The 22,826-nt window shown below is 46.9% G+C and overlaps 1 protein-coding gene across 2 annotated transcripts; it reads right to left on the bottom strand.

Annotated features, from left to right (window-relative positions):
- Positions 1-3,659: 3,659 nt before the first annotated feature.
- On the bottom strand, positions 3,660-21,392 carry ANKRD33 (ankyrin repeat domain 33). Of its 2 annotated transcripts, XM_083427776.1 has the most exons (5): positions 21,336-21,392; positions 14,568-14,994; positions 12,342-12,471; positions 8,623-8,763; positions 3,660-5,371 (listed from the first exon to the last, which is right to left on the bottom strand). In XM_083427776.1, exons 2-5 carry the CDS (start codon positions 14,877-14,879, stop codon positions 4,593-4,595), a joined length of 1,362 nt encoding a protein of 453 aa, XP_083283902.1. In that variant the 5' UTR covers positions 14,880-14,994; positions 21,336-21,392; the 3' UTR covers positions 3,660-4,592. The 2 variants fall into 2 exon arrangements, with proteins under 2 accessions (XP_083283902.1, XP_083283903.1); XM_083427777.1 differs by lacking the exon at positions 21,336-21,392 and having other exon boundaries at positions 14,568-15,017.
- Between the last annotated feature and the right edge of the window lie 1,434 nt (positions 21,393-22,826).

Below are 22,826 nucleotides of genomic sequence, written 5' to 3'. Positions count from 1 at the left end.
AGCCAGGCAAGTCCCCAAATAGGAGTTCCATCACAGGAGGAGAAAGGAAAAAAGAAGAGGGGGAGGGAATCAAATTGTCTCCAAGCCAAAGGCCAGGCGGAACAACTCTGTCTTACAGGCCCTGCGGAAAGAAATCAGATCCTGCAGTGCTCTGGTCTCATGAGACAGATCGTTCCACCAGGCCGGAGCCAGTGTTGAAAAGGCCCTGGCTCTGGTTGAAGCTAATCTAACTTCCTTAGGGCCCGGGACCACTAGGGTGTTGCTATTTATGGACCTTAAGGTCCTCCGTGGGGCATACTGGGAAGCTGCCATTGGCTTCCTTGGTGGTGACTGCAGTTCTAAGGAGTCCCTGCCCTCCTATGAATATGATCAACTTGCTCATCTCTTCTCTGTCCAAGGAAAGTGACTTTAGTGGCCTCATGGATTTTTATTTTGTTCAGCACAGAACTATTTTGTAAGCTTCCTCTAATCTAATCCGGTCCTGTTGGCGGTGATGGGAACAGCAACAACCAAGCGGACACAGCTCTGAGGTTTTGTTTATTAATAAACACACATACAGCAATCACTTTCAGTTTTATTAAGGGTTTCCTAAAATCAAGAAGACGTGAAGGGCCCCTTCTCCTTTTGCCCTGGCCCACCCTACACACCCAGTAATATAGGGCGGGCGCTTAATCATTGCAAAAAGAAGAGGAGGAGGAGGAGAACATGTATCACCAACAAAAGAGGATAAACAAGGGCAGATTTGCATGGAATGTGCGTATCATATATACCAGGCATAGGCAAACTGGGCCCTCCAGATGTTTTGGGACTACAACTCCCATCATCCCTGACCACTGGTCCTGTTAGCTAGGGATGATGGGAGTTGTAGTCCCAAAACATCTGGAGGGTCAAGTTTGCCTATGCCTGATCTATACAGATGCAATTTTAGAAATAATTACTATAGTTCACATAGAAATACAGTACACCTCATCATAGCAGGGAGGACTGGAACCAGGTGACATCTCAGCCTGCTGCCCAGGTGCTAACTGTTGACGTTCACCTGTGCTATTTACCTCTTAAACTGGACTGGCACCAGAGAGCTCTTTGAATGGAGCAGGGACAGCCAACATAGTGCCTAATCATAGGCCATGGGAGTTGTAGCTCGCAGCATCTGGAGGGCCTCCTGTATTCTTGGAATAGAGCACTTTTGTAAAGTAGGAGGCAGAGCCACTCTAGCAGCAAAATAAGCTCTCTTTGGACAAGGCATCAGGAAGGGCAAGAACTGGGCTCCTGTTGCGCTGTGTGCAGCTGCCCCAAGTGAAGTATGTCTCTGGGAATTAAAGGATTCCCAGCTGCTGGGGTGACTCTGCTCACCAGGCTGTCCTTACTGAGAAGGTCTATAGAGGCCTCCTGGCTCCCTCTTGGGAGATCCCCTCAGGTCAGCCCGGACAACCTGTGTGCATAAAAGCAGAGCTAGGATGCCCTGCCCTGTGCAAATTATCCAAGATATGTCACCATCATGGGGTTTTGCGGCACCATTTTCTGAAGTGAACTTTAGGTGGTTCCTACTTGGTCCTAAAAGCACCATACCGCAAGCAGGAGAAGAAGTCCACTTGCAGATGTATCCCTGGGGTGGAAGAAGGAACCCATCGACATTTGCAAACTCCTCTCAGCATTCAATTTGCTGCTGGTTGTGTGGCTCCCGTTCCCCGGAGCTGTTTATTTCTGAAATTTGTGATCCTTTGTGCTTTTGCGGCCAGAGGGCTGAACCTTTTGGAGCCCTCATGGTAGTGGTGGGTGGGATCAAACCAAAAGTGGGTGTGGACACAGTGGGAGTGGCTAAAGCTGGCAGTGGGTAGGGCCACCTCACCCTCTCTCTAGTGCCCCAACACATGTGCATCCATGCATACACATGTACAGCACACGCCATACACACACACAAGCAAAACAAACATACTTTAGTCATCCAGTCAGTCATTCCTTCTCTATCTCTTTCTCTCTCACACACTGGTTTGGAGGGGATCCAAAATTTCTGCGGTTAAATAATGAACCTGCCCTCTCAGGCTCTCTCTCTCTCGCTCTCTCTCTCTCTCTCTCTCTCTCTCTCTCTCTGTGTGTGTGTCCCTTTCCTCTCCCTGCAAACAATAAGGCTTGGAAAAAAGCATTGCGGAGAAATTTTGACAAATCCCAACTTTACTGTAAGGCTTACGGTACAGAAGGGATTTGTCAGGAACTTTTTGCCAAGTCAGCAAAATGCAAAATGGTTGTGAGACAGGGGTATAGTTGACAGGGCTATGGCAAAATCTGAGTCTCTTTGCAGCTGTATGAGAACTGTGAATATTTTGAGAAGAGCACATTGGGGCCTTGCTAAGGGTGAAGACGGAAATAATATTTAAAGAGAAGTCGCTGGGGATTCTATACTTATAGAGACTGCGCTCATCTTCCTCCCAGCTGCACAGTTTTCAGGACAGGTGTTAAAAACGAGGACAAAACTGCTTTGGAGATATGGGAGGTGACATCACATGTGCTATTGTGCTATCTGGATGACATCACAAGTGCTAGCCACAGTCCACTTCTGCTGCCCACCATCCCAGAGCTTGAAATCTGGTGCAAGAGAATGGTAAAGGTAAAGGTAAAGGGACCCCTGACCATTAGGTCCAGTCGTGACTGACTCTGGGGTTGCGGCGCTCATCTCGCTTTACTGGCCGAGGGAGCCGGCGTACAGCTTCCGGGTCATGTGGCCAGCATGACTAAGCCACTTCTGGCGAACCAGAGCAGCACATGGAAACGCCGTTTACCTTCCTGCCAGAGTGGTACCTATTGATCTACTTGCACTTTGACGTGCTTTCAAACTGCTAGGTTGGTAGGAGCAGGGACCGAGCAACGGGAGCTCACCCCGTCGCAGGGATTCGAACCACCGACCTTCTGATTGGCAAGTCCTAGGCTCTGTGGTTTAACCCACAGCACCACCCGCGTCCCAAGAGAATGGTATATACCGGTAATTTGCACTAAAGGTGGAAAGGGCATTTCCAACCCTGCCCTGCTTATCTACCAATGTAACTTCCATCTTCACCTTAACGTAGAAAGAGTTTCCTTGGAAGCAACAAGGGCTTGGTGAGATTGAAGTCTTAGGGGTGAACTATATGTCACACCATCAGTGTGAAAAGGGGTGGATTTTGGTAATATGGTGCCCTGAGCAAGGATATAATTTTTTTTGCCCCCTTTCTAATAATTCCTTTTGCCTCCTTTCACAATAATTCCTTTTGGTACAGTTGCTTTTTTATGGAACATCTCAGTAGGTACCTGTATAAATATAAAGGTAAAGGTACCCCTGCCCGTACGGGCCAGTCTTGACAGACTCTAGGGTTGTGCACCCATCTCACTCAAAGAGGCCAAGGGCCAGCGCTGTCCGAAGACACTTCCGGGTCACGTGGCCAGCGTGACATCGCTGCTCTGGTGAGCCAGAGCCGCACACGGAAACGCCATTTACCTTCCCACTAGTAAGCGGTCCCTATTTATCTACTTGCCCCCGGGGGTGCTTTCGAACTGCTAGGTTGGCAGGCGCTGGGACCGAACAGCGGGAGCGCACCCCGCCGCGGGGATTCGAACCGCCGACCTTTCGATCGGCAAGCCCTAGGCACTGAGGCTTTAACCCACAGCGCCACCCGCGTCCCCCTGTATAAATATAGGTTGTTGTTATTTTGCACCCCTTCAGCTTGGTGCCCTGAGTGGGGGAACTCCCCACACCATCCTAAATCCAGCGCTGATGTGAATGTATGTGGCCGTTCCCTGATTCCTTTTTAAACAGAACTGCTTTGAGAGAAGGGAAATTAGAGCGGAGAAGTGTGTGTTTGTGTGCATTGGGGGTGTGTGTTCCAAATCCTCTCCAAATTCCCCTCTGCCCTAGAGCTCTGTACATAAGGGCAAACACACATCTGAAACCTGGGAGAATGGGAAATGGGGGTTGATGAGAATGGGTAATTTGGAGCTGAGAAATGGCAGGCAGGATGGGGATTAAACACTTTTCACTTCCGCTGCTCTACTCTGCGTTCCCTTCTGCAAGAAGCACCCAAGTCCTGTTCCACGTATCCCATTTGTTAGTCCCTTAGCCTGGCAAAAGCTGGTCAAGAATGATGAGTGGGCAATAATGTTATCTAAAACCACTGGAGTAGAGATGTCCGGGGAGAGGAAGATGGCGGACTAGTCATCTACTGTCTACACTCCATTGACAGAGATAATTATGTGGTGATTAATGACAGCCAAGCCATAAATCTTGGTCATTATCACATTCTCTCTTGGGAAACAGGGAGAACAGGGATTAAGTTCTGATGCTCAAGCTGCTTTCCACACTGGGAGATCGAGATGTTTTGGGGGATCTGGATAGGGGTGAGTGACTTAAAGCAAGGAACCTCGATTGTGCTCAAACACTACATAATAGTCCTTAGGGTCAGTCATCAGGGAATAAGGTAAACAAAACATCCCTTTTAAAAATTACTTTTGAGACTGATGAATTATGACGGAAGTGATCTATCTGCGAGTTGAAATTTACACTTGGAATGTGAGCTGACTGCAGTTTCTTTTCACAATCTGTCCAGCTCCCCTCCCTCAAGATGTTATGACTTTTTGCCTTTGCCTTTGCCTTTCCCCTTTCCCTTCCCTTTCTTCTTGGGTTTCCCTTCCTCCTCCTCTTTCTTCTTCTTCGCTTCTTTCAGCTCCTTATAGCGCCACTTTGGCAGCTCCAGCATGTGCTTGTCCTGAGAACGCGGCGGCACGTTCTCCTTGGGTGGCGACTGAGCAGGCGACTTGGTGAGTTCAATTTTCGGGACCGGGTAGATGCTGTTATGGCGCATGCGCAAGGGGAACGACAGCAGCTTGACGATGGTGCTGGGGGGCCGGTAGGGCACCAGAACCCGGGTGGGTGTCATGAGCTGGCCATTGCAGGCCGACGCACTAACCATGGATTTGGCATCAGGATCCGGCGTGTACTCCTTCAGGATCTCGGGCACCGAGAGTCTCTGCTTCCCCACTTCCGGCGGGCTGTCTGGGCAGACGGTTTGGCAAGCAGTGCCCACGAACGGACTGGCCAAGCAAGTGGTCATGCGCACCATGTGGTCCATCACGCCATCCGGCTCAGGGTCGTGCGGGAAATTGATGGTGAAGGTGGAGCATATCGTCTCCGACAGCCGCTTGGCTCTGGATTTTGTGGCCATTGCTTGCGCCACCAGCTCGGGCAGAGCGGGCCACTGCGGCATGTACTTGCTGCAAAACTGCTCGGCGCATGGGCGCTGCAGAAGGGTTCGGATCCGGACAATTGTTTCAAAGCGCCCCGTCAGGGCTGCCCATTCCCGCGCTGTCTTTCCTTTCACCGGGTCCACAGCTGCGAGGTCGGCTCCTAGGAGAAATCGCAAGGTTTTAGGGTGCCTGCCGTGGTCCATTCCCTTTCAGTACAGTGGTGCCCCGCAAGACGAATGCCTCGCAAGACGGAAAACCCGCTAGACAAAAGGGTTTTCCGTTTTTCAATGCGCTTCGCAGGACGAATTTCTCTATGGGCTTGCTTCGCAAGACGAAAATGTCTTGCGATTCTTGCGATCCCCACCCCCTTTTTCTAAGGCACTAAGCTGCTAATAGCCTTTTAGCAGCTAATCCGCTAATCCCTTAAGCCTTTAATAGCCGCTAATAGCCGCTAAACCGCTAATAGCGCTAATCCGCTAATCTGCTAATAGGGTTGCTTCGCAAGACGAAAAAACCGCTAGACGAAGAGACTCGCAGAACGAATTAATTTCGTCTTGTGAGGCACCACTGTATATACTGCAGAATGAATGGGGCAGGGGATGGGGGTAGTTCAGTACTGAGACTCCGTACCCCCCAGGGAGAGCTTGGACTGGCTAGATGAACAAGAGTGGCTCCCAAGAGCCCCCCAGGGATGACACCTTAGAACCCGGAGCCTGGTGGTGGGAAACAGAGGAGCAATCAATGGAAAGGATGATTTGGAAGCTGATAAAAACAGGGCACTTGAGCAATCAAGGGGCATCAGGAGAAGGAGGGCCCTCCAGGTCAGGATTAAAAGCTGAGAGCCAGTGGGTGTGCAGACAGTCCCAGTCCTGCTGACTTTCCACCCCTTGTGACTCCCTGCTTGTGGAGGATTCTGCATGTTGCTGAGCAATGCATCAGACTGGCCCTGAGTAGGAGCCATCCCCTTGAAGCAGCCTTCGTCTGCCAGGGAGGGATCCAAGATGAGCAGCTAGAGGGGAAGGGCATACCTAGGGCTTAGTTTCAGCAACGCCTTCATTGAGTTAAGACAAACCAGGGACATTGCTTTATGGCTGTTTTTCCCCCTGCTAATAAAAAGCTAATTGCATTCCGTGCCTTTTGCGTGTGTGCCTGCTCTGTGCCTGCCCTGGGTCGTTGACAGCACCTTGACACCTGAGCTCCTCCTCAGTATTTGACCATTCCTGCCATGACACCTCCATGGGGCTCATTGCACATGGTACTGGCCATATAACTTTTGCATGCCTTAATTGCACAAGTCCTTTGGGCAGGAAAAGATCTCCCTAGTTCTCCTGTGCTGGAACCAATGGGAAGAGTCCTTCTGTGGGGTGAGAGCAGCTATTTTTTTGGGAGGGGGGTGACTCTCATCTGGTTCATGGTGAGTAAGGAAGTGGTTACAAACCCCTAACTTGTAGTCTTGATCCTGAATCAGCACACACACACACACACACACACACACACACACCTCTTTCCTATTTGGACTAAATAGAAAAAAGGCACAAAACCTGCAAGCGTGTTTAATTTGGCCCACAGGTTGCCATTAGATGGCACTGGGGCACTCATGAACCGGTCACATGTTGTCCTTTGCAAGGGCCTGCAGGTGGCAGTAGGTACAAAGTGAAAAGGCATCTACAGAGTTAGATCGAGAATGTGAGCAGACAGAGCTTCTGGTTTCCATCACTGGCACAGGAGTGGAAATACTGGAGTACAGTACTAGGATTGCAAATACTAAGGGGGCTTATCAGAAGTCACGCCTAATGTGAGTTATTCAGTGTTGACAAGAGGTGAGTGAAGAGTCACTAGCTATCGAGAGACTCTTTGGGAATTCAGTCTTGAATGAAACCTCTGCTTTGTGTTTTTGAACAATTCAGCCTTTTTCAAACACAGTCGTACACTGGTTCTCAAGTGGAATCCATTCCAGAAGTCCGTCCAGCTTCCGAAAACGTTTGAAAACCAAGGCACGACTTCCGATTGGCTGCAGGAGCTTCCAGCACTCAATCAGAAGCCATGTCAGATGTTCGGCTTCCAAAAAAAGTTCGCAAACCGGAACACTCACTTCTGGGTTTGCGGTGTTTGGGAGCCAAAACGTTCAAGTCGCAAGGCATTCAAAAACCAAGGTACGACTGTGGATCAAACAGGAGAACTGTATTTGCTTTGGAGGCTGAATGGTAAGGGAAAAACATCCTTCCGTTGGATTTGTTTCCATAGGTAAGGCATGCCAGGGTGTTTGAGCCATATGCCCCTCCTCAAACTCAGGGCATTCTCAGACAGCTGGCAGGGCCCATTGCTGATGTGTTGATAATACCCTCCAACATTTCTCTGATGAAAATAGGGACGTCCTACTCAACAACAACAACATTTATACCCGGCCCATCTGACTGGGTTGCCCCAGCCACTCTGGGTGGCTTCCAACTAATAATAATAATAATAATAATAATAATAATAATAATAATAATAATATTTATTTATACCCCACCCTCCCCAGCCAAGGTCGGGCTCAGGGCAGCTAACAAGCAATAATAAAAGCAAGTTGAATGATTACAACTTAAAACAAAATTAAAATACAACATTAAATATTGAAACATCAAAATGCCTCATCGCAGGAGGAGAAAGGAAAAAGAAAGAGGGGGAGGGAGGGAATCAAATTGGCTCCAAGCCAAAGGCCAGGCGGAACAACTCTGTCTTACAGGCCCTGCGGAAAGAAATCAGATCCTGCAGGGCCCTGGTCTCATGAGACAGATCGTTCCACCAGGCCGGAGCCAGTGTTGAAAAGGCCCTGGCTCTGCTTGAGGCTAATCTAACTTCCTTAGGGCCCGGGACCACTAGGGTGTTGCTATTTATGGACCTTGAGGCTCTCCGTGTGGCATACCGGGAGAAGCGATCCCGTAGTACGAGGGTCCTAGGCCGTAATATAAAAGCATTAAACATTAAAAAACTTCCCTATACAGGACTGCCTTCAGATGTCTTCTAAAGGTTGTGCAGTTACTTATCTCCTTGGCTCAGGGGCCAGATAACTCCATACCCTCCAGCATTTCTCTGATGAAAACAGGGAGGTCCTAATGAAAAGCGGGACATTCCGGGATCCAATCAGAAACTGGGATGGCTTCTGTAAATCCAGGAGTGCTCCTGGAAAATAGGGACACTTGGAGGGCCAGACTGCTGGTTCTCTAAGCAGCACCAAGCGGCTGGGTCTAGCTGCCATCTTAATTTCCCACAATGCTACTGAAACAGCGTCATTACTGGGGCATTGTCGGAAATTGCAATGGCACTTAGATGCAGCAGCCACTGTTGGAGACTTGAAGGATGAGCAGCAGGTGTTAAAAAACGGATTTAAAAATCCTTTCCTCCTGAACTGGCTAATGAGGAGTGACATACCTGCCATGAGCAAAGCTGCAACACAGTCGTTTCTCCCCTGTACTGCAGCCTTCATGAGTGCAGTCAGACCCCGCAAGTCTCGCACCTCCAGCTCCAGTGTCGGATAGTAGTTCAGAAGATAGTTGAGAATAGTGATGTGTCCTTCATGGAGAGAGAGAGAGATTAAGGAAACGGTGTTAGGCATTGAAATGTTTCTCAGAGGTTTAGCATGCACTAAAGACCACAAAAAAAGACCACAAAAAAAGGTCCGTATAGTAAAAGCTATGGTTTTCCCAGTAGTGATGTATGGAAGTGAGAGCTGGACCATAAAGAAGGCTGATCGCCGAAGAATGGATGCTTTTGAATTATGGTGCTGTAGGAGACTCTTGAGAGTCACATGGACTGCAAGAAGATCAAACGTATCCATTCTGAAGGAAATCAGCCCTGAGTGCTCACTGGAAGGACAGATCGTGAAGCTGAGGCTCCAATACTTTGGCCACCTCATGAGAAGAGAAGAGAAGACTCCCTGGAAAAGACCCTGATGTTGGGAAAGATGGAGGGCACAAGGAGAAGGGGACGACAGAGGGTGAGATGGTTGGACAGTGTTCTCGAAGCTACCAGCATGAGTTTGACCAAACTGCAAAAGGCGGTGGAAGACAGGAGGGCCTGGCGTGCTCTGGTCCAGGGGGTCACGAAGAGTCGGACATGACTAAACGACTAAACAACAACAACAAAAGACCACAAGAGTTAACACACAATGAATTATTTTCCCGTCCATGTAGACTTTCCTTTCCTCTGGGAATTGAGTGGCTAGGGCTGTCTTAAGCATATGTGGTGCAAAGATCTGCCCAGTGCAGTTGCCCAGTCCCAGGTGCACAGGATGGCAGAGCCGGCCAGCCACCTCAGCGTCTCGCTGGCTCGGTCACCCCTGATCTCACGGCGCAGAGCCGCCCGCAGCAGAAGAGCCCACCGTGGCATGCTGACCGATGGATGGGCTCTTCCCCAGACTCAACTCTTGGGGCCCAGACTCTCGGCCTGGCACCCCTGAGAGCCTGGCGCCCGGGTCCCCGCACCCCTAGTGCCTATAGGTAAGACGGACCTGTGAGTGGCTGATGTCTACCAGCCTGACACAAGCCCAAATCACCATTGTGTCCACGTGAAGCCCTCCAAAAGACTAGGTTCATGGCTTGGGGGGTTGCTCCTTGATTCTAAATTATTGCCAGAGGCTCAAGTGTCTTTGGTGGCGAGTAATGCCCAGGCCCAGGTGTGACTGATCCATCCATCAGCTGTGGCCATTCCTGGACTAGGACAGCTTGGCCTCAGTTAACCAGTGTTAATAACTTCCAAAATAGATTACTACAATGGGGGTGGGGCTGCGCTTAAAGATGTTATAGAAGCTGCAGCTGATGCAGAATGCCAACGCCTGACTGTTATCTAGCGCATTGCGGGGGATCACATTACCCAGATCCTCAAAGCCCTACAATGATGGCCAGTAAAGCTCCACTGAGCTTCAGAATTTGAATGATAGATGTAAATACCAGCCAATCAAACACTGGTTCAGCTGTCAGTCTTGGCCTTCTCTCCATGCTGCAGAAAGACGGTTTATTCCCCCCCCCTATTTTTAAAAGTGCTTTCCATTAAAATAAAATAAGGAAAAAGGAACCCTAACCCTAACTCTAACCCTAACCCTAACCCTTATTTTAAAAGGTGTGTTTGGGAGAAGAACACTAGAGTTTGTGGTTAAGTCACAGGCACCAGCCAATCAGTGCTATGCACAGCTAACTGCTTCTGCAGAAAGCACTTCCATATTCTGCTTCTTTCTTGCAGAGTTCAATCCTGGAGAAAGAAAAATGCATTTGGATTGAACACAGTGGATACACTTCCAAACACACTCTTCTAGTTTAAATACTTATCAGCTGGATAGCTCAGCTGATTAGAGTTTCATGCTGATAACGCCAGGGTTACAAGTTTGATCCCCATAAGGGATTGCTGAATATTCCTGCATTGCAGCAGGTTAAAGTAGATCATCCTCAGGGTTCCTTCTAACTCTATGATGCTTGACTATTATTATTATATTATATCTATCTCCTCCATTGTTTCATATCCCCCCTCCCATTGCACCTTTGGTGAATTTAACCGTCTTGAGCTATTTTTTAATTGGGTCTGTTTTTTGTGGTTCAGCCATGTATCAATCACAGGCATTGGTCACACATAATACTCAGCCAAACCATGGCTAAGCAGGATGAGGGTTCAAGACCAAGAGTGGCTGCTTTGCAGAGTTAAGTCACGGTTTAGCTTAGCATTACGTCCAAACCTGAGAGCACGGTCTGCCTCTTCCAAACAAACCATGGCCAATAAGCCAAGAACACACTGCAGTAACAGCTTGTGGTTTGTTGGGAGCGAGACAAACCATTAGCCTGGATTTCCATAGAGCCAAACTATACCTTAGCTCCAGGTAGCATGTCGGCAGCAGGACCAGGGGAAGAAAGAACCGGCAACCTTTCTTGCTCTGGGCAACTGCACCCTTGCCTGTTCGCACTTAGCCATAGTTTGGCTTTGCGTTACATGCAGTCTGGGCTACAGTCTGCACAAACAAATCACAGGGTGCTAAACAGACAAATAAATTAGGAAGGGAAGGAAGTGTGAAACGGTAACTCCTCTGCAAATCTGGAATGCCAATAGAGGCCTGAATTCAAATGTGCACATCTTGCCTTCAGAATATTTATCAAATTTGATCTTTATGGAGATGATACAATTTGGCTCCAATTTTCACAGAGGAATGGCCATCTGCAACCTGAGCTCATCGTCACCTTTCAGTAAACCCCTTTTACTTCTCATTGCCAGAACGCTAATTCGAAATAATCACAAGATATCTATCTATCTATCTATCTATCTATCTATCTATCTATCATCTATCTATCATCATCTATCTATCTCTATCTATCAACTATCATCTATCTATCTATATCTATCTATCTATCTATCTATCTATCTATCTATCTATCTATCTATCTATCTTCTATCATCTATCTATCATCTATCTATCATCTATCTATCTATCTATCTATCTATCTATCTATCTATCTATCATCTATCTATCTATCTATCTATCATCTATCTATCTATCATCTATCTATCTATCATCTATCTATCTATCTATCTATCGTCTGCTCGCTCGTAATTAAGCATACAATTAAGCACCTTGCTAGATCAGGCCAGCAGCCCATCTAGTCTAGCATCCTGTTCCTAATGTGGCCAAAATGATGCCTATGGAAGCCCAAAAGCAGGATCTTTGTGCAAGAGTGCTTTCCCACCCTGAAGAAGAGTAGAATAGTTTGGATTTGATATCCCGCTTTATCACTACCCGAAGGAGTCTCAAAGCGGCTCACATTCTCCTTTCCCTTCCTCCCCCACAACAAACACTCTGTGAGGTGAGTGGGGCTGAGAGACTTCAGAGAAGTGTGACTGGCCCAAGGTCACCCAGCAGCTGCATGTGGAGGAGTGGAGACGCGAACCCGGTTCCCCAGATTACGACACTACCGCTCTTAACCACTACACACACTGGCCCTGCAGTTTCCAGCAACCGGTACCCAGAAGCGGAGGAAGAACGCAGCCTGTCATCAGGGTTAGTAGCCCCTGAAGTCATTATTGGAAGTAGAGCAATCCTGGCCAGATACCCAACCTTCCTTGTCTCTGTCTGCCATCCCTCCTCAACTGTATAAAAGCAAGACACTTCCTACCTGCCTGAGCTGCTATCATGAGTGCTGTGTTTCCATCATTATCCTGATGATTGATATCTATGTAGGGACATTTGCTGAGAATGGTGACAATGTCTACGAAGCCTTTGAAACATGACACCAATAGGCCGTTCTGTGGAGGAAAAGGGAACAGGTGTTAAGGTTCAGCCACTTAAGCAAGAGATGCTACCTCTGGTACATCTTTCCTGCCTATCTTGCCCGTTCCAGAAACACAGTCCTTTGGTCCCAACAAAATGGCACTTCCTGCCCCAGGGGTGACTCCGATGCTCTCCCAGCAGCTATACAAAGCCTGAGCTCCAGTCACTGATTGTTTCCAGCTCCTCAGCAATAACAGCAACTCCTATAGCATTCCTGCCACTGCTACCTATCCGTCAGGACATAGCACAAATGTTGTGGTTGTGATTTTTTTTATTTTAAAAAACCCCCTAAATTACTTTTTTCTAATGCTTTAAATACTTGTTTTTAATTGTTAATTTAATTGTCCATTCCTTTTGTAAACTGCTCTGGGGTTTTATTACAATCAAGCAGTATATAAATTGTTATGAAATACAGCGGCACCTCAGTTTTCAAACATAATCTGTTCTGGAAGACCGTTGGAGTTCTGAAACATTTGAAAACTGAGGCGCAAAGGGCGGCCTGCAGATTTAATAGAGAAAAATGAGAAAAATAACATATACACTCAGTGGAAGCCGTTCAACTTCCGAGGTGTGTTTGAAAATGGAAGCGTTTACTTCCGGGTTTACGGCGTTCGAAAACCAAAACGTTTGTCAATGGAGATGTTCGAAAACCGAGGTACCACTGTAAATACAAAATGGGGCTGATACTGTTCCTCTATTTACCGTGCATGGAAAGAAAGTACAGCTGAACACATGAGGATGGCTGGAACGCCATGATAACACATTTCATTTTTTTCCATTCTTTTGTGATATTTATAAACCACTCAGGAACAAAGTCCTTTGTTTGCGTTATCGATAGCAGGGCACCAATGCTGCTAATGCAGGGGAATAAGCATGATTTGCATGGAACAGTTGCCAGGATCAATCTCTGGCTTTTCTATATATGCAGATCTGGGAAAGACTCTTGGTTTGAAACCTGAAAAGGGCCACTGCCAGTCAGTGTGGACAGTAATGACCTAGATGAACTGATGGTCTAACTCGCTCCTAATTTCAATCCCGGGATAAAGGGCTGGGGAGAAGCCATGCATAAGCATGGGATTCTAGAACCTACATGTGGGATCTGCATAACTAAGCACCCCTCCCCTGGAAAGACACAGAGGAAGAGGGTTTCGAGCCGGGGGACTGGTGGTGGGACACCTGGCCACACCTCAGAGGAGGGGATGGGCTGGGAAGTGTTAGAATCAGGGCTCTTGAGGGATAGCGAAGAGACAGAACAGGCTGAGGAGGTTTCCAGTTTGGATACAGGCGCCGACGGACAGCCAGGACACAGGGGAGATAGACCGTGCAGTTCTCCCTCAGAGCTACTCTGACAGCTTCGCTGATGATAGCTTTCCAGCCCCCAACCCATGCCTAGAACGATTGTTGTGTGTTGCCAAGAAGCGAGCCAGGCAGACACAGAGGGTGTCCCTTGCAGCTTGCCGTAGCAGAAGATCACAGAGGGGACGGGAATGAAGGAGGGGCTACAAGCCGGTTCGAACAACTGGCTTTCCCTTTAGATATATCTCTCTGTGTTTTGTTTTGCTTTCCTTAATAAAGAAACTAACTGCAACTTTGCCAAGCGTCTTTCTCTCACACACACACACCTGTGAATGACCTGCTCTGCTTGTTGGCTACCTGACATTACCAGATTGGTTGTAGTGTGGACAAATGTCCTTCCTAAGGTAACTGTCTAATTCATTCATGCCTTTGACTGCTTTTTGTTTTGCACACCCCACTTGGTGCCACTCCGCCAAACATGTAGTCAGTGAAAATTGATGGAGCTAGCCACCAACACACAGTGGAGCTGTACAGTGACCACTTTGCTGTGTTGTCGCCATCCCACAAGGCATGTCGAATTCACTGCATGGCTGGGATGGTTTACCATAGCTTCCTGTTAGGGACAGCGATGCTAGGGATGGTTTCTTGGACTAGAAAACGGCCATGATTGGGCTATGGCTCTGTTCTAAGGAATGGCTAAGAGTCATGGCCTTCTATTCACCCCTAGGCCATTTTATTGCTAGCTTTTAGGTGCTGCTGTGAGAAGTCCAGTTACCCGTCCGTTGATGTCCAGCTCCATGACTTCCTCCCTGGTCACCCCTCTGTCAAGTTTCTCCTGCAATAGCTTCGCATCGTTCTTGAGACAGATCTGGTAGAACGTGAGCGTCGTGCCATCACCATCGGCAGACGGAGCAGATTCATAGACGGGGTACACAGAGTCATCAGAAAGGATGCTGCAGGTGTCTGATTCTCCCCTCTCACCCTCCCTCCCTTCGTCCTCCTCATCTTCTTCATAGTCTAGATTGGGGTCTGACTCATCTAGGGCGGGCGATGTGTCTGGCTCTCCTTTCCTGCTGGCATCGGTCATCCAGCCCACTCAACGCAAGCGGGGTTTGTTGTCGTTTTGGTTGCCCATGCTTGTTTCAGTCTCGATGACCTTTTCTCTTGTGCCTGACTGCCCTCCTCAGTTACACGCTGGGGATCTGTGAAGCAAAGATGATGCAGAGACAAAGATTAGCTGCTCTCAATGAACAAATACAACTCCCCGAACATTTCATGGGTTTGAGAGATCATTTGATAACCCCTTAAACAATTAAGCTACTGAAATAGTCGTTTTCAAACTCTGTTCCTGGAAACACCAAGGTTCCATAGGAGATTATAATTGGGGGATAATCAGCGAGATGATCAGTAATGGCGGCAAGTTTTCTCAAGGATGCCTCTAAACTCTCAGTATTTGGTGAGAAGGATTCCAACACATAGCAGATCTTTAGGTTTTTGCACAATTAAAGTGGGTTAAGGGGCTCCAACAACAACAGCAGCAGCAGCAACAATAACAACAACAATTTTATCATTTATATGCCACCCATCTGACTGATGGTACCACTGTACTGCCTTCCCGTAGAATTTTGCTGCTCATTTGGCTCCTGCTGTGTCTTGTTTGACTTCTGAATAGGGTCCAGCCCCACCGTATCTCAGCACTGCCACAAAATCCTCCGACGCAAAATGTCTTTTGCTTTGGGTGAATCTACCAAAGGGCCTGGTGAAGTATATAGAACCAAATAGGGAGACAGGCGGGGTGGGGTGTGGGGTGTGGCATCTATATATGATTACAGTGGTACCTCAGGTTAAGAACTTAATTCGTTCCGGAGGTCCGTTCTTAACCTGAAGCACCACTTTAGCTAATGGGGCCTCCCACTGCCGCCGCACGATTTCTGTTCTTATCCTGAAGCAAAGTTCTTAACCCGAGGTACTATTTCTGGGTTAGCGGAGTCTGTAACCTGAAGCGTCTGTAACCAGAAGCGTCTGTAACCCAAGGTACCACTGTATATGCACTCCTTTTTGGCTCATTGAGCCTCACCTGTTTAACATTGTTGTCATTTTAATTATTTGCAAATCAATAAAATATGGTTCGTTTAAAAAAAATGTAAATTCTCTCCTTAATTCCCCTGGAAAACAAGTCACATTAAGCCTTTCCAAACTCCCTTTCCCCCTCCTGACCAATGCCTGTGATCAGATATTTCTGTAGAATTAGCAGCAACCACAATCTTCTTTTGCATGATTCTATAGCTTCCTTGGGGGCTTTTAAGCAGAGATTGCATGGCTACCTGTCATGTATTATCTAGCTGAGATTCCTGCATTGCAGGGGGTTGGACTAGATGACCCTCAGGATCCCATCCAACTCTACAATTCTATGATTATATAGCATAGCAAAGCATGACAATACGAGTCTTGCAAAACCTTTCTGTCTGGCCTGTGAGCTCCTTTTCCACTCTTGAGAATTCCCGCATAGCGTGGGGAGTGCAGGGGGGCCGGCCGCACCGGGCGCAACATCTGGGGGGGGCACGCTCGCACTCGCAGCTCTCTCCCTACCTGGCTCACTCACTCTCTCTCACTGCAGTGCTGGCTGTGCGAATCCGATCCGAGCCGCCGGGTCGCCACCCACTGTGGAGGGGAGGGTGCCAGGTGTGCGGTGCGGTGCGGAGAGAGAGCGAGGGACTATCTGGGGGAGGGACAGTGCAGCGGGGGGGGGGCGCAAATTACTTGCCTTGCCCCGGGTGCTGACAACCCACGCTATGCCACTGGTTCTCAAGACTCATTCTTTCCAATAGAGTGTCAAGATTTTTCAGAGACTGTACCAAGGTTTTCGAACTGAGGGCAAAGAATTATTGGAATCAAAGATGCACCCAGCATCTATAATATGTTTGGCATCTACAATATCAATACATTTGTTTGGAACTTGGGGGAAATGATTACATCTGCTAAATTTATCCCTTTGTGGTTAATAGCAGCTTTGCAGGGAAGGAACTGAATTAGTAGCATGGTGCTGGGGCAAACTGTTAGACGCTTTCCCACACACCACGGACCCTATCCAAATCTCCCAATGGATACTGTCCCTAATAGAATCAGGCACTGAGAGTTAAAATCATGGCGCTTCCATAACATCCTGTATTTTTCTGTCTATAAGACGCCCCTATGTATAAGAGTCCTATTTTTGGGGACTCAGATTTAAGAAAACGGGGGGAGATGTAGCTGTGTATAAGACGCCCCCTAATTTTTGATATTATTTTTTTTTGGGGGAAAAACCTAGTCTTATACACGGAAAAATACGGTATGTAGTCGGACATTGTCAAAATGTACTTCTGATGTGATCCTTAGGCATTGAATATGCCTGCTCTAGAAGAAAAATAAAGCTTCTCTCCTTCTGACAAAATTAACTAGTAATTGCCAACTATGGTTAGAATTCAACTAAATTTTACACTGGTGATAATAAGATCATGTATCCATAGCAGTAATCAGAGGAGGGAAGATTGCTGTGAAGAGCACAGAGGGAAGAATTGCCATGGTGCATCTGCAAAAGCACAAACAGACAGCTTTGTCTGCCCCAGCTGCAACAAAACAGGTGTCTCCTGTATAATAATCATGATGACGATGATAATTTTGTTATTTATACTCTTCCCATCTGGCTGGGTTTCCCCAGTGACTCTGTGTGGCTTACAGCACATAAAAATGGCAAAACATTAAAAATTTCCCTATACAGGACTGCCTTCAGATGTCTTCTAAAAGTCAGATAGCTGTTTATTTCCTTGACATCTAACAGGAGGGCTTTCCACAGGGTGGGTGCCACTACCGAAAAGGCCCTCTGCCTGGTTCCCTGTAACCTTGCAGTGAGGGAACTGCCAGAAGGCCCTCGGCGCTGGACCTCAGTGTACAGGCTGAGCGATGGGGGGTAGAGACGCTCCTTCATATATACTGGGCTGAGGCTGTTTAGGGCTTTAAAGGTCAGCACCAACACTTTGAATTGTGGTCGGAAACGTACTGGGAACCAATATAGGCTTTTCAGGACCGGTGTTATATGGTCTCAGCGGCCACTTCCAGTCACTAGTGTAGCTGCCGCATTCTGGATTAGTTGTAGTTTCCGGGTCACCTTTAGAGGTGGCCCCATGTAGAGTGCATTGCAGTAGTCCAAGCGGGAAATAACCAGAGCATGCACCACTCTGGCGAGACAAATTGTGGGCAGGTAGGGTCTCAGCCTGCGTACCAGGTGGAGCTGGTAGACAGCTGCCCTGGACACAGAATTGATCTGTGCCTCCATGGACAGCTATAAGTCCATAATGACTCCCAGGCTGCGCACCTGGTCCTTCAGGCGCACAGTTACCCCCAGCCCTGTCTTTAGCATATGTGCTGCCAGGGTGCAAAGATCCACCCAGCACCCCCAAATTTAGGTTAGCCCCCAAATTAACATAATTTATGCTTATGTCAGACACCACGCTTACGCCTTATCTCTTGTTGTGAATGACAAGCGCCATCGCTGAGTCTGACAAGCGCCGCCATTGTGAATGACAAGCACGGCGTGTCTTTGGTAAATGAGCGCAAGTCGAAAGTTCTTTAGTGAAACAGTAGGTATATATTTCAGCAATACCTAGGTATATATGTATTTTGTTTTTCTAGCTTGATCAACATTATTTATGATTTCATAACGGGTAGATAGTTAAGAGCTTAGGCGGCTTCAGCGGCGGGGTCCAGGCGCCCCCCCAAAATTCAGTGCCCGGGTGCCCCACACCTAGAATCACAGAATCATAGAGTTGGAAGAGACCACAAGGGCCATCGAGTCCAACCCCCTGCCAAGCAGGAAACACCATCAGAGCACTCCTGACATATGGTTGTCAAGCCTCTGCTTAAAGACCTCCAAAGAAGGAGACTCCACCACACTCCTTGGCAGCAAATTCCACTGTCGAACAGCTCTTACTGTCAGGAAGTTCTTCCTCATGTTTAGGTGGAATCTTCTTTCTTGTAGTTTGGATCCATTGCTCCGTGTCCGCTTCTCTGGAGCAGCAGAAAACAACCTTTCTCCCTCCTCTATGTGACAACCTTTTCCACCCTTGGATAAAGACGGTCCTGGTTACCTCATTCAGGACTACACCTGCCTGCCCGCGGTCTCCCAAGAACAGTACTTCTGTCTTGTCAGGATTCAACCTCAATCTGTTAGCCGCCATCCATCCTCCAGCCACCACCAGACACAGGATCGGTTTCTAGAGCCACAACGGGCGCAGGAACTCTCCAATGGTTTGACTTCTTTTTCTCTCTCTCTCTTTTTTGTGTGCTTTAAACAAGTACATATAAATATAGACCACCAAAATTACAAAGGAAAATTCCTTAATAGTAATGAAAAAAACTAAAAAAACTACAAAAAATATCAAAGTACATGACACAGAACATAAGCAACTATGGGAAAGATAAAAGAAAAGAAAAATAGAAAAAAAAGAAAAAGGAAGATGAGCCGAAGCAGGAAAGCTCATCTATTGTACACTTCCGTCAAGCTCACAACAGATCATTATTCTTATAAATTCTCTCTATCTGCATTCCAAAGGAATCTCTCATCTTGGTATCAGGGAGCATTCAAGGGTCAGCAGCAAGGGTTATAGTGGCAAAACACTGGAAAGATAAAAATACACCAACTAAAGAGGAATGGGTAGTCAAATTGTGCAAGTACTTGGAGCTCGCAAAGCTGACAGATGCAATAAGAGATAAACCTAAAAAAATGGCGAAAGAAGAATGGGAATGTTTAAATAATTATTTAGGGGACAAGGGCTCCAATGGTTTGACTTTACCCCCAAAGGCACACCCTTCGATTGTCTTCCGGGACAGACAGATGCCAACTAATCATTACTCAGAGTAGAACTGTTGAAATTAATGGAACTAACTTAGTCTGGATAGCTCGGTTGGTTAAAGCGTGGTGTTGATCATGCCAAGGTTGCAGGCTCAAACTGCACATTCCTGCAGGGCCTCTTCCAACTATGATTCTACAATTCTAGTCATTTTTCATTAATTTCAACAGGTTTCCTCTGAGTAAAGCTTAGTTGAATATCACCCAATATAAATTGTTAATGGAAGGTGAAGAGAATTAACATGAAAATCTTAAGATAAAATTAAAGAGGGAAAGGATTTGCTGAATTAACCAATTGAACTGGAATGCAAGAAGGGGAGGTGTGGGGAGGTCGGTGAAACAAGTAAATGAAAAATATGAAATGGAAAGACTGATTTGTTTTTAACTGTTTTTATTTTGTATTTCCTTCTTCTTTTTACTCTTTTTAATTTCCCCCCCTAATTTTTGTAATATATTGAAAACCTTAATAAATATCTTTTTAAAAAGAGAATTAACATGAAAATCAGGGTGAATGCCTTGATTTTCCTCCAGTCGATAACTGTGAGAAATAAATGATGTTGGCGAAACTCAACTCAGCACTTCCCCATAGTTTTTCATGGAAGAATTACATGTGAGACCTTGGAGAGCGTAGTACTGTACTATATTATGTTCTACGCTAAGTGGATCAAGGATTTGACTTGGCATAAGGCAGATTTAAATGCAGGGGTCAAGACATCCATTCCTTCACACTTTTCAAGGCATGAATTTGTTTCCTGATGTTCCGGCAGATTGTCAGTTCTTTAACATTGGTAGGCTGCAAACGATTCAACAATTGGCACGGGATGTGGTAGGGGCCCTGAAAACGCCCCTGAGCTCTGGGTCGAGAACGCAAAGTTGAAAGGCTTACTTAACACTCCCAGGAGAAAGAACTACCTACTAATAGCACGGACCTTATTGAACCGGCCAAGCAATCTCTGCAAATTTCAGTCAATGAAACCCTTTCATTAGTCTCAAAATGCATTTAGGGTTTAAAACCCTATTTCCTGATTGTCGGCTCTTCCTTGCATCGTTTTACTGTAGCTAAATCCAGTGCTTTATTTTTTCTAAAAAAAATTTTTTGGGGGTACTCTCATTTTGACTCAAGAAAGCCACCATTTTATAGTTCAAATTGGGAAAAACAAATACAGTGGTACCTCGGGTTACAGACGCTTCAGATTACAGACTCCGCTAACCCAGAAATAGTACTTTGGGTTAAGAACTTTGCTTCAGGATGAGAACAGAAATCGCACGGCGGCAGCGGGAGGCCCCATTAGCTAAAGTGGTGCTTCAGGTTAAGAACAGTTTCAGGTTAAGAACGGACCTCCGGAACAAATTAAGTTCTTAACCCGAGGTACCACTGGACAAAAGTACAAAGATTCACAAAATGTTTAGGGGTATGCGTACCCCTGCACCCCACCAAAAAAGCACTGGCTAAATCTACACACTTTCAGAACGAAATGCAACATCAAACAATTGAGGCCTCACAGATAAGGCAGAAATTCTGGTCGTGGTAATAGAGTGGTTGGGGCAACCCAGTTGGATGAGTGGGGTATAAGCAAATAATAGTAATAATAGTAATAATAATAATAATAATAATAGTAATAATGGCAGCAAAAGGAATGAACCATCGGAAAACCATACCTGAGGTCGATGTGGATTCTCCATTGCTTGTGGTCTTTAGAGAAAGCTGGAATCTGTTCTCAGAGTTTGCCAGAAAGCTCAGTTTGATTCATTAACAGCGATCTCTGGGGAATATACACTGATTCAGCTTTGAGACCTAGTCCTTCAGAAGGTGGTCTTTGCACCGCCGCTCCCTATCTCCTTGCCAAGACTTACCCTGAAGTACTCCAATCTTCAGCCCTTGTTCCTCCCTTTGGTTTTCACTGCCACATTCACTGGGTGGAGCATCACCCCGAGATGCGAAGACATGTGGAGGTTTTCGGACACAGCCTCGTACCGCCCCCAGGGATGAAAGGAGCTTCGGCCTTGGGCCCAAGATGGGGATTTAGACTCCGGAGCTGTGACAGCTTGCACGTTGCCGTAAGCTTAGCTAGGGAAGACATCTTAATTTGCAATGTTGCTTAAAACGGCTCTGAGCAGGATTTGGAAAGTATTTAAGTCAAGGGTTAAATTTAGCCTCCCGACTCTCCTTTGCTTATTTATACATGGGGTTGCTGGACCTAACAAGTGGGAATGAAGCAGCTCGGAAGAAGGAAGCCCTTGGATCCAAGAGATGGAGAGCACTTCATGCTTTCTGATCTCCTACAGTTGGCGTTGACTTTGCACATGTGGTGTGTGTTTTCTGGCAGCCGGGAAAGCAACGCTCAGCTGAGCTGCAGAACTTGCCAGTTGATAAGGGCACATCAGCAGCGCATAATAGGCTGCTGGTTGGTAAGTCAGTTGTCGGAACAGACATGGAGGTAGATAAAAGCAGCAGGTTTCTGGAAATCCTGACCCCAGGCCTCCGTATTCAGTGTTGGATTTACGTATCAGCTAAACAAGCTATAGCTTAGGGCTCCGCTTTCTTGGGGTCCCCCAAAACATTTAAAGGAAAAAACCCCTGGATGTACATTTCCAAAATATAAGATAAAAAACAAATAAAATAAAACCTACATACAGAAACAGTGTTTTGTGTTGTGTAGGCTTCTATGATGTAATAATAATAATAATAATTTTTATTTATACCCCACCCTCCCCAGACAAGGCCGGGCTCAGGGCGGCTAACAAGCAATAATAAAAACAAGTTGAATGAATACAACTTAAAACCAAGATTAAAACACAACATTAAAATATTGAAACATTAAAATATTAAAATGCAGCCTCATCACAGGAGGAGAAAGGAAAAAGGAAAAAGAAAGAGGGGGAGGGAATCAAACTGTCTCCAAGCCAAAGGCCAGGTGGAACAACTCTGTCTTACAGGCCCTGCGGAAAGAAATCAGATCCTGCAGGGCCCTGGTCTCATGAGGCAGAGCGTTCCGCCAGGCCGGAGCCAGTGTTGAAAAGGCCCTGCCTCTGGTTGAGGCTAATCTAACTTCCTTAGGGCCCGGGACCTCTAGGGTGTCACTATTTATGGACCTTAAGGTCCTCCGTGGGGCATACCGGGAGAGGCAGTCCCGTAGGTACGAGGGTCCT

Source organism: Podarcis tiliguerta, assembly GCF_965153285.1.
Source record: "Podarcis tiliguerta genome assembly, chromosome: 2".
Lineage (NCBI taxonomy): Eukaryota > Metazoa > Chordata > Lepidosauria > Squamata > Lacertidae > Podarcis > Podarcis tiliguerta.
The sequence above is the reverse complement of the archived record's forward strand: the minus strand, read 5'-3'. Positions and strand labels throughout refer to the sequence as shown.

What these genes read in the sequence shown, in the direction of transcription:
- ANKRD33 (XM_083427776.1), bottom strand. Translation starts at nt 14,879, where the DNA reads ATGACCGATGCCAGCAGGAAAGGAGAGCCAGACACATCGCCCGCCCTA. An exon ending in CATGATAGCAGCTCAGGCAG is followed by an intron (nt 8,764 to 12,341) that starts GTAGGAAGTGTC and finishes CTCTCCATGAAG; the next exon opens with GACACATCACTATTCTCAAC. An exon ending in TGCAGCTTTGCTCATGGCAG is followed by an intron (nt 5,372 to 8,622) that starts GTATGTCACTCC and finishes GATTTCTCCTAG; the next exon opens with GAGCCGACCTCGCAGCTGTG.